The 12,467-nt window shown below is 33.5% G+C and overlaps 1 protein-coding gene across 1 annotated transcript in view; it reads left to right on the top strand.

Moving 5' to 3' along the window:
• The window catches only part of LOC122008595 (kinesin-like protein KIN-7K, chloroplastic), a 38,857-nt gene extending 32,584 nt beyond the window's left edge, over window positions 1-6,273 (top strand). Inside the window, exons 9-15 of the mRNA XM_042564370.1 lie at window positions 4,337-4,404; window positions 4,842-4,898; window positions 4,978-5,082; window positions 5,378-5,482; window positions 5,584-5,691; window positions 5,775-5,906; window positions 6,049-6,273. Of these exons, the coding sequence (XP_042420304.1) occupies window positions 4,337-4,404; window positions 4,842-4,898; window positions 4,978-5,082; window positions 5,378-5,482; window positions 5,584-5,691; window positions 5,775-5,906; window positions 6,049-6,273 (800 nt within the window). The remainder of the gene's footprint in view (window positions 1-4,336; window positions 4,405-4,841; window positions 4,899-4,977; window positions 5,083-5,377; window positions 5,483-5,583; window positions 5,692-5,774; window positions 5,907-6,048) is intronic.
• Window positions 6,274-12,467: the final 6,194 nt, after the last annotated feature.

Here is a 12,467-nt window from a genome sequence, read left to right as displayed (position 1 = left end):
AGCTTAGTAGTATAGTAAAGACAAGATTATATGAAATTTAAGTTTAGTAGTAGTAGTAGACGTAGCCAGTGTTTGAAATGCTGAACTGTGCCACTCGCAATGGGCAGTATTTACGGTTTCAGTGCAGGGCTGCACCACAACTACGAGGTAGCCACGAGGTCATGGAGGGTGTTGTCACTCTGTGACGACCCTCTGCGGGTGTCGCAGAGGGTGTCGTGACCCATTTAGTAAGATAATGTTTTCTTCTTATGCTTTATCTCCTTCCTCCTTCAATCTCAAATCTATCATTGTCACTATGTATCGGAATATCGACACATACCTAATCAATATCGTTCCAATTAAAGATCAAAATTCCAGTATAGCTTGCATTTTTGAATCTTGTCTAAAATAATTGTGTAAAAATCAAGGTTTTCGATGTTGACTCATGCCTCTATACAAGTGATTTTTACCATTTTGGATCAACATCGAAATGCCATTCTTGACACTAGATTGGCACCAAAATGCAAGGAGAGGGAGAGAGGGCTAGGAGTTGGAGAGGTAGAGAGGGCTAGGAGTTGGAGAGGTGAGATCTTACTTGAGCGATGAGCGACGATAACGAGGTGCAGTGATGAGCGGCTACGACGAGCGACGATGATAAGTGACTTTGAGCAATTATGACGAGTAATAGTGGCGATGGCAACGAGATCGCGAGAAAGGAAAAATCTAATCTCAGTTTTAACTAAAACTGATATATAATATATTTTTAATGGTTTAATAGATATATTAAACAATTATATTATAATTGTATATATAGATTATATTTGTAATAACTATTTATATATAAATATTATATTATAATATAACTATTATATTTAATTATATAACAGTTTATATATATATATATATATATATATATATATATATATATTGAAATTAATTTTAAATTTTAAAAATAAATTTAAGTTTTCTAATAGGTTAAAAATTTCTAAAAATATAATTTCAATATTCTAAAAATATAGCCATCTATATCAATCAAATATTTATGAAAGAAATTTAATTAATATAGGCTTATATTTAAAAACAAACAAACAACAACAAGCAAGCCTTTTCCCACTAGGTGGGGATATTTAAAAACAAACAAATATCGAAATTGTATTGTCATGACACGATATAATATTGAAATTGTATCATTTTGGTTTGAAACAGAAACTACAGCATGACTTAAAATTTGAAACCTTAGTAAAAACATTAAAAGAATAAAGCATATGTGAATTCATTTTGACACATTAAAGTTAAAAGAGAGTAGAAATTATTTTTAGTTCAATTAATTAATTGATAATCATTAAAAATAGAAAATCTTTGAATCTACAACAATAACTAAGTCTTATCCCACTAGGTGGGATCGACTATTTGAATTCTAGTTTAGCATTTATTCCTTCATGAGTTTCATCTGCCAAAACAATATCTGCAAATAACATGCACCACTGTATCTTGAATGTGTGTAGTTTATTCATAATTAGTGTAAACAGATAGAGACTTAGAGCCGATCCTTGATGTAATCCTATCTTTATTGGAAATGTTTCAGTTACTCCGCCTAAAGTTTTTACTCTGGTTGTTACATCCTTGTACATATCCTTAATTAGTTTAATATATGTTACGCTAAAACTTTTCTTTTCTAGAATTCTCCATATAATTTTTCTTGGACTCTATCATAAGTTTTTTTTAAGTCAATGAATACCATGTATAGATCTTGTTTTTGCTCTCGATATTTTTCAATTAATTATCTAAGAAGATGTATAACTTATTATCGACCTTCGAGGCATGAATCCAAATTAATTTTCGGTCATCGTGGTCTCCTTTCTTAATTTTTTTTTATTACTTTTTCTCAGTTTCATGGTATAACTCATTTGTTTAATACCCTTATAGTTTACACAATTTTATACGCCTTCCTTGTTATTACATAAGAGAACTAGAGTACTTATCCTCCATTGATCATGCATTTTTTTCGTTTTCAATATCATGTTAAATAGTTTTGTAAGTCATTCAATACCTTGTTTCTCTAGACACTTCTATATCTCTATCGGAATATCATCTGGCCCAACGATTTTTCCATTGTACATCCCATGTAAAGTTTCTACTTTTGAAGTTTGAATTCTATGATAAAAATTTAAATTTCTATGCTCATTTAACCTATTTAAATTACCTAAGTTAAGTGGCCACCTAAACCTTCATTAAAAAGTTAATAAAAATACCCCTTCCACTACTCTTTTATTTCTCTATCATTTACTAGTACCCTATTACATTTATCTTTAATACATTTTATTTGGATAATATCTCTTGTCTTCTCTCGCTTTAGTTATTCTATAAATATCTCTTCCCTCTTCTTTTGTATCCAATTGTTGATATAATCGTTCAAAAGTTTTATTTTTTACTTTATTCACTACTTTTTTAGTTTTTTTCTTGGCTATTGTATATTTTTTTAAGTTTTTCTCGTTCTTACAAATATATAATTTCTTATAAGCTATTCGTTTTTTCTCCACTTTCTCTTGTACTTTCTCACAGGGATAGAAATTTTGTTCTGTATCGGGTAGAACGGGCGAAACTTACCATTCCGTCCGCACACCGAAACCGGCACCGGTGTTCTATTGGTGTTTGCTCAGACCATTATATTTCGTTTGTACTAATTGACACACGCTGGTTCTTTAAACCTTGTTATTATATCTGTATATATTTCATTTGTACTTTGTACTAAGTGCGTTCTTACATCAATTTGGTTTCTCGATTTGAGAAGTTTTTCTTGTTTTTGCAGTTTAAACACGTTAAAAAAACAAATGCATGGTTGTTTGCTTGTCTCTTGCGTTGAAAAATTCCCTTATAACTAATTTCCAGAAGCTAGAGATTCTTACTGTCAGTGTCATGGTATATTAATCTTTGTGATGAAGCAGTGACATATATCATAGTTGGCAAACTATCTAATACAGCTATGGATTGTCCGTGTTGGAGAGGCATCGACAATAGCTGATCCATTTTTTTTCTAAGAAATCGATATTTCACAAATATTGAAAAGAAGTTTAAGAAAGACTACAAATTTGAATGAAATTAGCTAGAATATCAATAATATTACATTAGAAAATTAATGAAATCAATTAAAATTTGATAAAATTGAAAGCTAAAAAAAATGAAATTGAGTTAAAATTTGTTCAAATTGTGATTGATTGAAAAACTTGACCAATCTAACATTGATCTAGAGAACCCACATGGGAAGGAGTGATTTTATATCCCTCTAAAATTTCTTTGTCTTGTCACAACTTGAGATTTGCTATAAGATTAGATACTGCTCATTCAGCTTTGCCATTACTCATTACTCAGTGACTCATTCATCTTTCCCTCGCTCATTATTGATCCATTGAAGTTATCGTCCAATCTAGCATTGATCTAATGTAAGAGATTATTGTGGATTGAGAATGAACACAATGCTCTCTCAAATGATCCTAGAATTGTCCTTTCTTCAACTAAAAACTTGTCAGGGATTCAAACTATAACATTTAAATATTAAATGATAGCACTTTTATAAAAAAAATATAAATTAATAATTTAGTGTTGTTTAGTAATCTGTGCTAAAAAATGATCTTAATTATTAATTATAATCTAGTTTTATTATTTATTAATTTTTATAAAAAATAATATGATAATTTTAATATGTTGCATTCTTACTAGTTGGATATGTAAATGATATACAATAGACATTCTATTTACAATTTTAGAATATCAATTATAATAATGTATGAAGCTATCTTTTTATATCTTGCTTTTTTTTTTTTGTGATTTGGCTGATGAGACCAGTCTGATATGGCCATACTTGAATTTTTGAACTATTTGATTTTGTTGTTGGTAAACACGTTTAAGATGATATGGGCATATACTTAGTCGACCAATAAATGCTCCACTTAGGCGATGTGAAACTATGAAAAACACATATATCAAACGAGGAGGAAGACCAAAAAAGATTTGGTTAGCAACGATAAAATAAGATAAACTTTAGTTAAATATAGATGATGATATAGTTAGAGATAGAACTCAATGACGTAAAAGGATCCATATAGCCGATCTCATGCAGTGGGATGAAGCTTGGTTGTTGTTGTTGATTTTGTTGTTGGTACTGATTCTGACATATATGATTTATATACTACTCTTATCTCAAGTGAATTTTCTTATGTATTTTCATTAATTGGGCTATTGTCTAGCATGCCATCAAAATGATTGGTAGAGTTAACATTCTTATGTTGCTTGAACACCTACTCTCTCAATGTCTACATCGATGGGACTTACATTAATATTTTTGTTTTCCTAATTTCAGAACATCGACATGTGGGTTCCAACAATTTTAACCTGTTCAGCAGCAGAAGTCACACAATATTTACCTTGGTGTGTTTGTAAAACTCTTGATATTCCCTATCTTACTATTCTAAACTAGTTTTTATATTATTTCTAGCCATCACTTTATGTTACCTCACTCAATGAATGCCTCTTCATATCAAATAACCAGAGAAGATTCAAATTTTCATGCTTGCTCTTGTAAATTTATGTTAGCATTTCCAAGTAATTTTTCCACAACCAAATATTTGGTCTCAACTCTTAAGAGTGATTGCTAGATGGCCCTCTCTCCAAGTCATTTTGTTATCATTTCTATTTGTAGTTAAATGCTTTATCATTACACTGCTTAATATTAGTCAGTTGCTGTAGTAGTGACTAAATTGTGAGATTTTGTTTACATTTTTCTTTGTCATCTTAAACAGTTTTTTCTTTTAAAGTTACCTTTTTATCTCATCCCAGTTATTTGATTAAATGATTGACTTGCGCAGATGATTGAAAGCAGTGCTCATGGTGAAGAATACGATGGAGTGATGTATTCTCAATTAGTAAGATCTTTTTAACATTAATCACATTGTATTTTACGTGTTTGAATTGCAAAACCTTACTCAGGGTTCTCTTCTTCAGAATCTTATTGATCTAGCAGGATCTGAGAGTTCTAAAACTGAAACGACTGGGATAAGAAGAAAGGAAGGATCTTACATTAACAAAAGTCTTTTAACTCTTGGAACAGTTAGTATCCTATCTAATAGAGTAATTTTATCTAATTTTATTTGTGACACTGGTATTGACTAGTGTTATCTTAGTTTGTGACACAAAAGCAACTAGTAGTCTATGAAGACCTTGTAACTCTAAATTGTGACTCTCTTTTATTATAAATTTGTTTACCTTGGGTTGCTTTATACTCTATTAATGAACAGTGGATGGAAAATTCACTAATATATGTTATTCAATCGTTGATTTTAACTGTACCTTGAGTATCTGTTTTTCCAGTTCAATGGCTAATTTAATTGCCTATTTTATAAAGGTCATCGGAAAGCTTAGTGAAGGGAAAGCATGCCATATTCCTTATAGGGATTCTAAGTTGACTCGACTTTTACAATCTTCATTGAGTGGCCATGGGCATGTGTCGGTGAGCATTAAATAATCATTTTTAGAAATTTTGTTAATCTTTATGTTGACTTCTATTTGAATTCAAATTCTACACTCTATTTGGTATTGTGTACCATACAGCTTATATGTACAGTGACACCTGCATCTAGCAATTTAGAGGAAACTCATAATACACTAAAGTTTGCAAGTAGAGCAAAGAGAGTTGAAATTTATGCTTCTCGCAACAGGGTACATTTACTTTTTGTTAGTCATGTTGGATTCAAAGTACTTGTATGTGGCCAAGTGAGTTTGAATTTAATATTTTGTTCCAGATTATTGATGAGAAGTCATTAATTAAGAAGTATCAGAAGGAAATATCGTGCTTGAAGCAAGAACTTGAGCAGTTAAAGAAAGGAATGCTGTGTGGTGCAAGTCAAGAGGAAGTAATGAGTTTGCGCCAACAGGTAGTTTGCAAATGCACTATAGATGCCTTATTTGAATTTAAGTATATTTATCTCGTTAATATTTGATAATTTCTACAATATTGATCTTTTGTTTTCGGACTTCTGTAAATTCATACTAAAGGCGTTTTTGCTGTCTGAGCAGCTTGAGGAAGGTCAAGTGAAGATGCAATCACGTTTGGAGGAGGAAGAGGAAGCCAAAGCTGCTTTGATGAGTAGAATACAGAGACTGACAAAGCTTATACTTGTTTCTACCAAAAACACAATGCCTGCTTGTTTAACTGATTTACCTCGACATCAGCGCCATCTTTCTTTAGGAGAGGAGGATCATGTGAGTATTTTGATTCATAATGCTGGAATTTCTAATTAAATTTGTTGCTTGAAGCCTATTAGATAAAATTATTAGAGATAATTGAGTCCAAGGAATATTTAGTCATATGCATAATTATATATATAATTAATCATGCTTAGATCTACAAATACATGGATTGTATTTGACCAAAGAATAACATATCAAGTTCCTTGACTTGGTAATTGGTATTAGAATCTACGAGACCTAATTTTTCACATCCTTTTGCAACTTGCCCATGCAACTTGGAAATCCACCATTGTCCCCTCCCTCTCTACACTAGGTTGATACTGTCGTGTCAAAGCCAGTTCCACCTCTCCCTCCCAACTGCTCATAATTCATGATGACCCATTCGTCTCCATCCCAAAATCCCATCCCATTCAGTCGGTGCCTCCTTGACACTCAGCCCCCTTAGTGCTGAGACTTAGTTCTTGATGTGAATTACCGCAAGCGCACGGTCGTCGTCAAGTAATAAAATTTATATAAGTTGATCCCATGAAAATTGAGGATTAAAAGCTAATTGGTTTTACACGTTGAATTTTGCTAGACAACATTGATAATCATTTGTTTTGTGATTTTAAATTAAGATGTGAAAATAAAAGTAAAGAAAGATAATTGAGGAAGTCCTTAATTCAGAGAATGTTCTAGGTCGTTGCTTTCATTGTAATGGTGAATGTTGTGCTATGAATTCACCCATTCCTAGTTCTCCGTTTGTATGTTTGTAGGATAGTCTGAATTACTACCGAATACCACCCCGCGACGGCGTATCAGAGTACTTCCCTTGCCAGTAACTAAGTATGCTATCAAGTGAAGAAGTAACTTAGGGAGTCCGGGTTTTCAGTAGAGTACCTCCTGTCACAAGGCCTCCCCCAGGTGTACATCTCTAGATTATGTAGGTCACTTATGTAGCATATGATTAGGGAAAACCCGTTAGGTTAAGTAATAGACTTGTCCATACATAGAATTGTTCTCCTTTCGGAGGTTACGCTCCATATAGAAGGATAGTTACCTTAGATATTGAACGTTAAACAAGTATCATAAGGTAATGTCGAGCTATATCGGAACGTACACTCAAAAGAGGCAATAATTCATGCATCTATTCAATGAAAATTCAGATTCACGCCCAAATATAGACACACAACAATGTATCTAGCTCAGAAATTAGATCTACACATACAAAAATGCAATCTAGATAGATAAATCCATGTTCACAAAGAAAACCTATTTGCTAGCATTTCATCAAACAAAACAAGTGCCACACAAGCTTCATCAAACAAGGAAATTGGCAATTCAACAGAGTTTACAACATCCACACATTACAATTACTTTCTACGTCCTAAAACAACATTAATTTACTCTATAATTGGAAGAAATACAACCCAAGAACTCAAAATCATAGAAACTTCAAGAACCTTAAAGAAAGCGAGAAGAAACTTATCCTTTGACGTCGAGTGAAACCCTTGGATGCAAATCTTGGAGTGCCGACGAGGATGGAGTAGCAGAACGACCTCGGATTGCCCAGATGACACCTTCGAGTGCAAATATTTGACCTAGATGGTCCCTTCTCGCATTGGATCTCCTCTCCCTCATAAAGGAAATGAAGTGCCCCCTTTATAGGAGTGGTCGTGCCCTGGGACACGACCAAACCGTCCTCCAGCTATCTAGCCGTGCCATTTAGCACGACCAAAGCCAACTTGTCTCTGGCGCAATGGCTTAGCCATGCTATTTGGCATTACCAGAGCTATGCTGGCTTCGTGGCCGTGCCTTGTGGCTCGGCCAAAGCAAAGTTGGCTCTGTCCACATAAGCTTGGCCGTGCCATTTGGCACGGTCAGAACATGAGGCTGCTCTGTTTTGCCTTTTGGGCCGTGCCATTTGGCATGACTTGATCTTTAAACCTGCAATTATGGAGGCATGGCTGTGCCTCAAGGCACGACCCATGCTGTCTGGCATGGGCAGTCTCCACGACCATGCCCATTTCTACACTGTCCTCCTTTTTGGCCGTGCCATTTGGCACGACCCTTGTCTTCTTGCTTCCTTAGCCGTGCCTCAAGGCATTGCCAGACCCAATTTGCATTTGAAATGATTTGGGCACTCCAATCCTTGCTTTTCTCTCCACGGAATAGACAAGGCTAAGTCATGGTCTTCTTCAAATAATCTTCTTTTGCGTCTTTAGAATTCTTTTCTGCTCCAAATTGCTCCTGAAAGTAAAAAACAAACACCGAGCAGATCTCTGGACGCAAAGTAGTAATTATGCTGAAATTATCATGATAAAGGGGCAAAAGCATATATCACAGACAACAAATGCAAAAAGATGTGCGTTAAACAATACAAAATAACATATATAATCTACGCACATCATTTTCCCAAACCCAACCATAATCTCCCAAGAAGTAAGCATCTCCGCTCCTACATATAAAGCTATGGCTCTTCATAGAGATGGAGGATGCAGATGTATTTCATACCCTCCTTATGTTTATTTTAACCATCCATCTAAATGCTTTTTTGATTAGTTTGGATCATCACCCACCATTCAGGCTACTACACAAGTTATTATGGTCTCTTCATTTTTCAAATCCATCCTAACATCCATAAAGTGACTTGTCAGTTTTGCTAAAAATAATTTGATTCAAATCTCGAACCGTTTCTCCTAATACGTTCCACCCGTGGACAGACACAAGCACGCCTTTGGTGCCAGCGCACCACGATGCGTAAGGTAAAATTTTTTTAAAAACTTATGTTTTAATTAAATCGCTTAGGTTAATAATTTTTATCAATTCTTAGTTATGATTGAGATAATTTAAATAAGTTTAATTAAAATCTTATAAAATTATCCTAGTGTGTGTGTATAATATTTATTTATTTTTAAAATTTTTGATTATTTTTTTTATTTTTAGTTAATATATTTTATATTTAGAAAATAACGAAATTATATAGGCACGATACATGGTTCCATTTTACTTTAGAACTCCTTTGGCTCATCTAAGTTTGCTGCATTTACCTCCTCTTGATTCTGTACCTTGATAGCATCCGAAATTGTATGGTTATTTGATTCAGGTGCATCTCCATATATGATAACAGATGACATGTAATTATGAATTATTTTCTACTTTTTCCACTCTACGTTATTAGCTGTATATATTGCTGATGATTCATACATACTTGTTAAAGGACATGGCCCTTTTTGTGCCTTTCCATTACTCTTAGACAAGTCCTCTATGTTCAAAATTCCTCAAAGTTACTCTTATCCATTAACACTCATTAAATCCTGGATCAGTAGCTTTATTCTATAACTTTGATAGGTTATATCAATGACATTTTTCTATGAGGAAGTGAGGTACAGGGTTCCACAGAATTGCAGGCAATCTTCGAATATCCTTTAGTTGCATAAGGACTCCGAGATATTAACTAACGCACAGGGTGTAACATGTGATAATTTCAAATTCCAATACAGAAAATTATGATTACATACTATCTTATCATAGAAACACAATATATGTTTTTATTTGCAATTTATATAAAATAGTGTAAGTGAACCATTTTATTTTGGAAAATTTTGAAACTATGACTTATGGTTTAAAATTTTGAGACACATCAAAGTTTCGGTTTATAACCAGACTGATATGATTTCGTATTGTGCCATTATTTTTTAAATATAAAATATATTAATTAAAAATAAAAAATTTAACCTAAATATTAGAAAATTTAAAATATAAAAAACTAAAAACTAAAATGTTTTTTTTTTAAAAAGAAAAAAAAATGGGATTGGTGTGCATATGGTGTATGTGTGTGTGTGTGTATATATATATATATATATATATATATAGTTTGATTAAGCATGTTTAAATTATCCCTATTTATAGTTAGGAGTTAGATTGAAATTATTGATATGAGTTTAATTATTAAATCGTAAGTTTAATCTTGTACCTGCGACCCTGTGGTAGGTTGTTGTAGCCTCCGCAACCCTGCAGGAGGTCGCTGTAGCCTCTGCACCACGACAGGTTATTGCGGGATTGTGGTAGCATCTGTGACCTGCCGCGGCCTGCGGTGTCGGGCAGCGAGCGGAATCATAAATTTTGCCTGTTTTGTCGGGCAAGGTACAAAATTTTAAACCATGCTATGACAACTATATATATATATATATATAGTTCATGAGGAAAGCTTGAACCTGTCATATGTAAAAATGAAATCCCATATTGTTTTCTATAAACCACTTATATGGAGGACATAGGAATTGCGAAATCTGTTGGCTGTAACCCAACCAAATATTTGGTAACAAGATTGGTGTTGGCTTTGACCAATGCTCATTGGAACATGAGCCAAGAAGTTGTACACTTTTTCAAGGCTCAATTAATGAACAAATTGAACATTTGAAGCTCAGCCTTGTTAATATTTTTGACCGAAATTTATGATCTCTTAATTATTAAATTTGTTCACAATTGAAGTTTAATGTGCATATTGTCATAGTTTTACATCGCCTAACTGGAGCATTTATTGGTCGTCTAAGTACATGTCCGTACCATCTTAAACGTTTTAATACAAAAAGAAGGAATGCTTGGGAATATTACAAAACATGATTTCATGAAAAATAAATTCTTGTCATTCTTGAATAATCAACTGTGAAGATTACAAAATAGTTGAAACACAGTGTTGAAGTGCATGACAAAGTTTGAATGTCTGAGTAAACTAGAGATAAGATTGTAAAAAAAAAATCCATCTAATGAACTTAAGAAGAGCCAAAATGTTTTCCTAGTTGATAGCATTCACACTCTAGGAAACTCTAGGAATAACCAATCCTAGATTCTGAAGACTAGGATGTTCTGAGCAATGATATATTTCAAGAGATGATGATTCAACCAATTAAAAGATGTTGGAGCTACAACTAGTTGATACAGTTCTGAAGACTCATACCATATGTCGATTACCATTCTAGTCAATGAACCCTAAATAAAAAGTTTAAATTGTAATTAAGAAGCAATTGTGATTACTTTAGATGTAGTTTTGTCCATGACTACTTGTAGTTTGCTTCTTGCACTGCATCACATAGGTGAACTAGGAAAGTGCTTGTGAGGTAGAAACCACTGGAGTTCTTGTTGCCAAGATGGAAGAAGTCTTTGGATACATTGGTTCTTTTGTGAGGAAGAAGAAAAGGAGAATCAAATAAACCTACACCTGTGTTTCTTCTAGGAGAAAGAAAATGTAAAAGGAAGAAGGAGCTTGGATAACTAATGTACGAGCATCCAGGGACAATCATTTCATATCATCCAACACGGCTATGTTCCCCTTCGAGTTATTACGAGAAGAAACGAGGCTATCAACTTCTCTTTTGGATTTTGAAGGACGATCGAGACTACTTACAAGGAAGATGATTAGTTCATGGTCTCCTAACATGGTTGCACTCTATTCGGAGTCCAGACGAGACAGAATCGGCTAACTAAGTCGTCAAAACTTTGGATTTGGTCTTTTGACTTTTCCTTTATTTGTTTCTGATTTTTAGAATTAGTTTTCTTTTCTAAAAATTAATATAGATTTTATCTCTTTCTTTTTTAGGATTATTTTTTTTAAAAAGTTTAGATTTTATCTTTTTTTTTTTAAAGATTAGTTCTTGTTACTTTTTCTTTTTCTATTGCGACTTTTTTGTTTTAACTTTTTCTTATTTTTTAGGTTATTTAAACAAGGGTTAGAGCTCTTGTAAAATGGAGGTGATTGAATGTTGAGTTTGGTTTTGATTTGAATAAACAAATTATTTTCGTTTAAACCTAGAGGCGACTCATCTTTGTTTACGAATTATCTTCCTATGTCTTTCTCTGTAAACCTCTAATTCGAACGTCGCACCTGAAGTTTTCTTTCCCTTGTGTCAGTTGGTATTAGAGCCTTAGATCCATGGATGATCATCGTAGTTGAGGTTGTGGCTGTAGATCCATGGATAGGTTCCGACTGAGGAAGTCTTGCACTAGGATCGAAGCATATCCTACGAGCTCATCAAAGATCTATAGAGACAAGTCACGGAGTTATCCTTGTGTCTAGTGGCGCAAGATCTTAAAGATCGTGAGGTGTATGGTCAAGGTCGTGATAGATAGGTTCCGGCTGTGGAAGTCTCACACCGTGATCGTAGCGCCCGAAATCTTAAAGGTCGTAAGTTCTTTTACTTTAATTTGGATACAATTTTTGTTGAGAGATATGGACGACAAGATTGAAATTGTCGGCGATCCAATCT

Source organism: Zingiber officinale, chromosome 8A (genome assembly GCF_018446385.1).
Source record: "Zingiber officinale cultivar Zhangliang chromosome 8A, Zo_v1.1, whole genome shotgun sequence".
Taxonomy (NCBI): Eukaryota; Viridiplantae; Streptophyta; class Magnoliopsida; order Zingiberales; family Zingiberaceae; genus Zingiber; species Zingiber officinale.
This window is presented reverse-complemented; position numbering and strand designations above follow the sequence as displayed.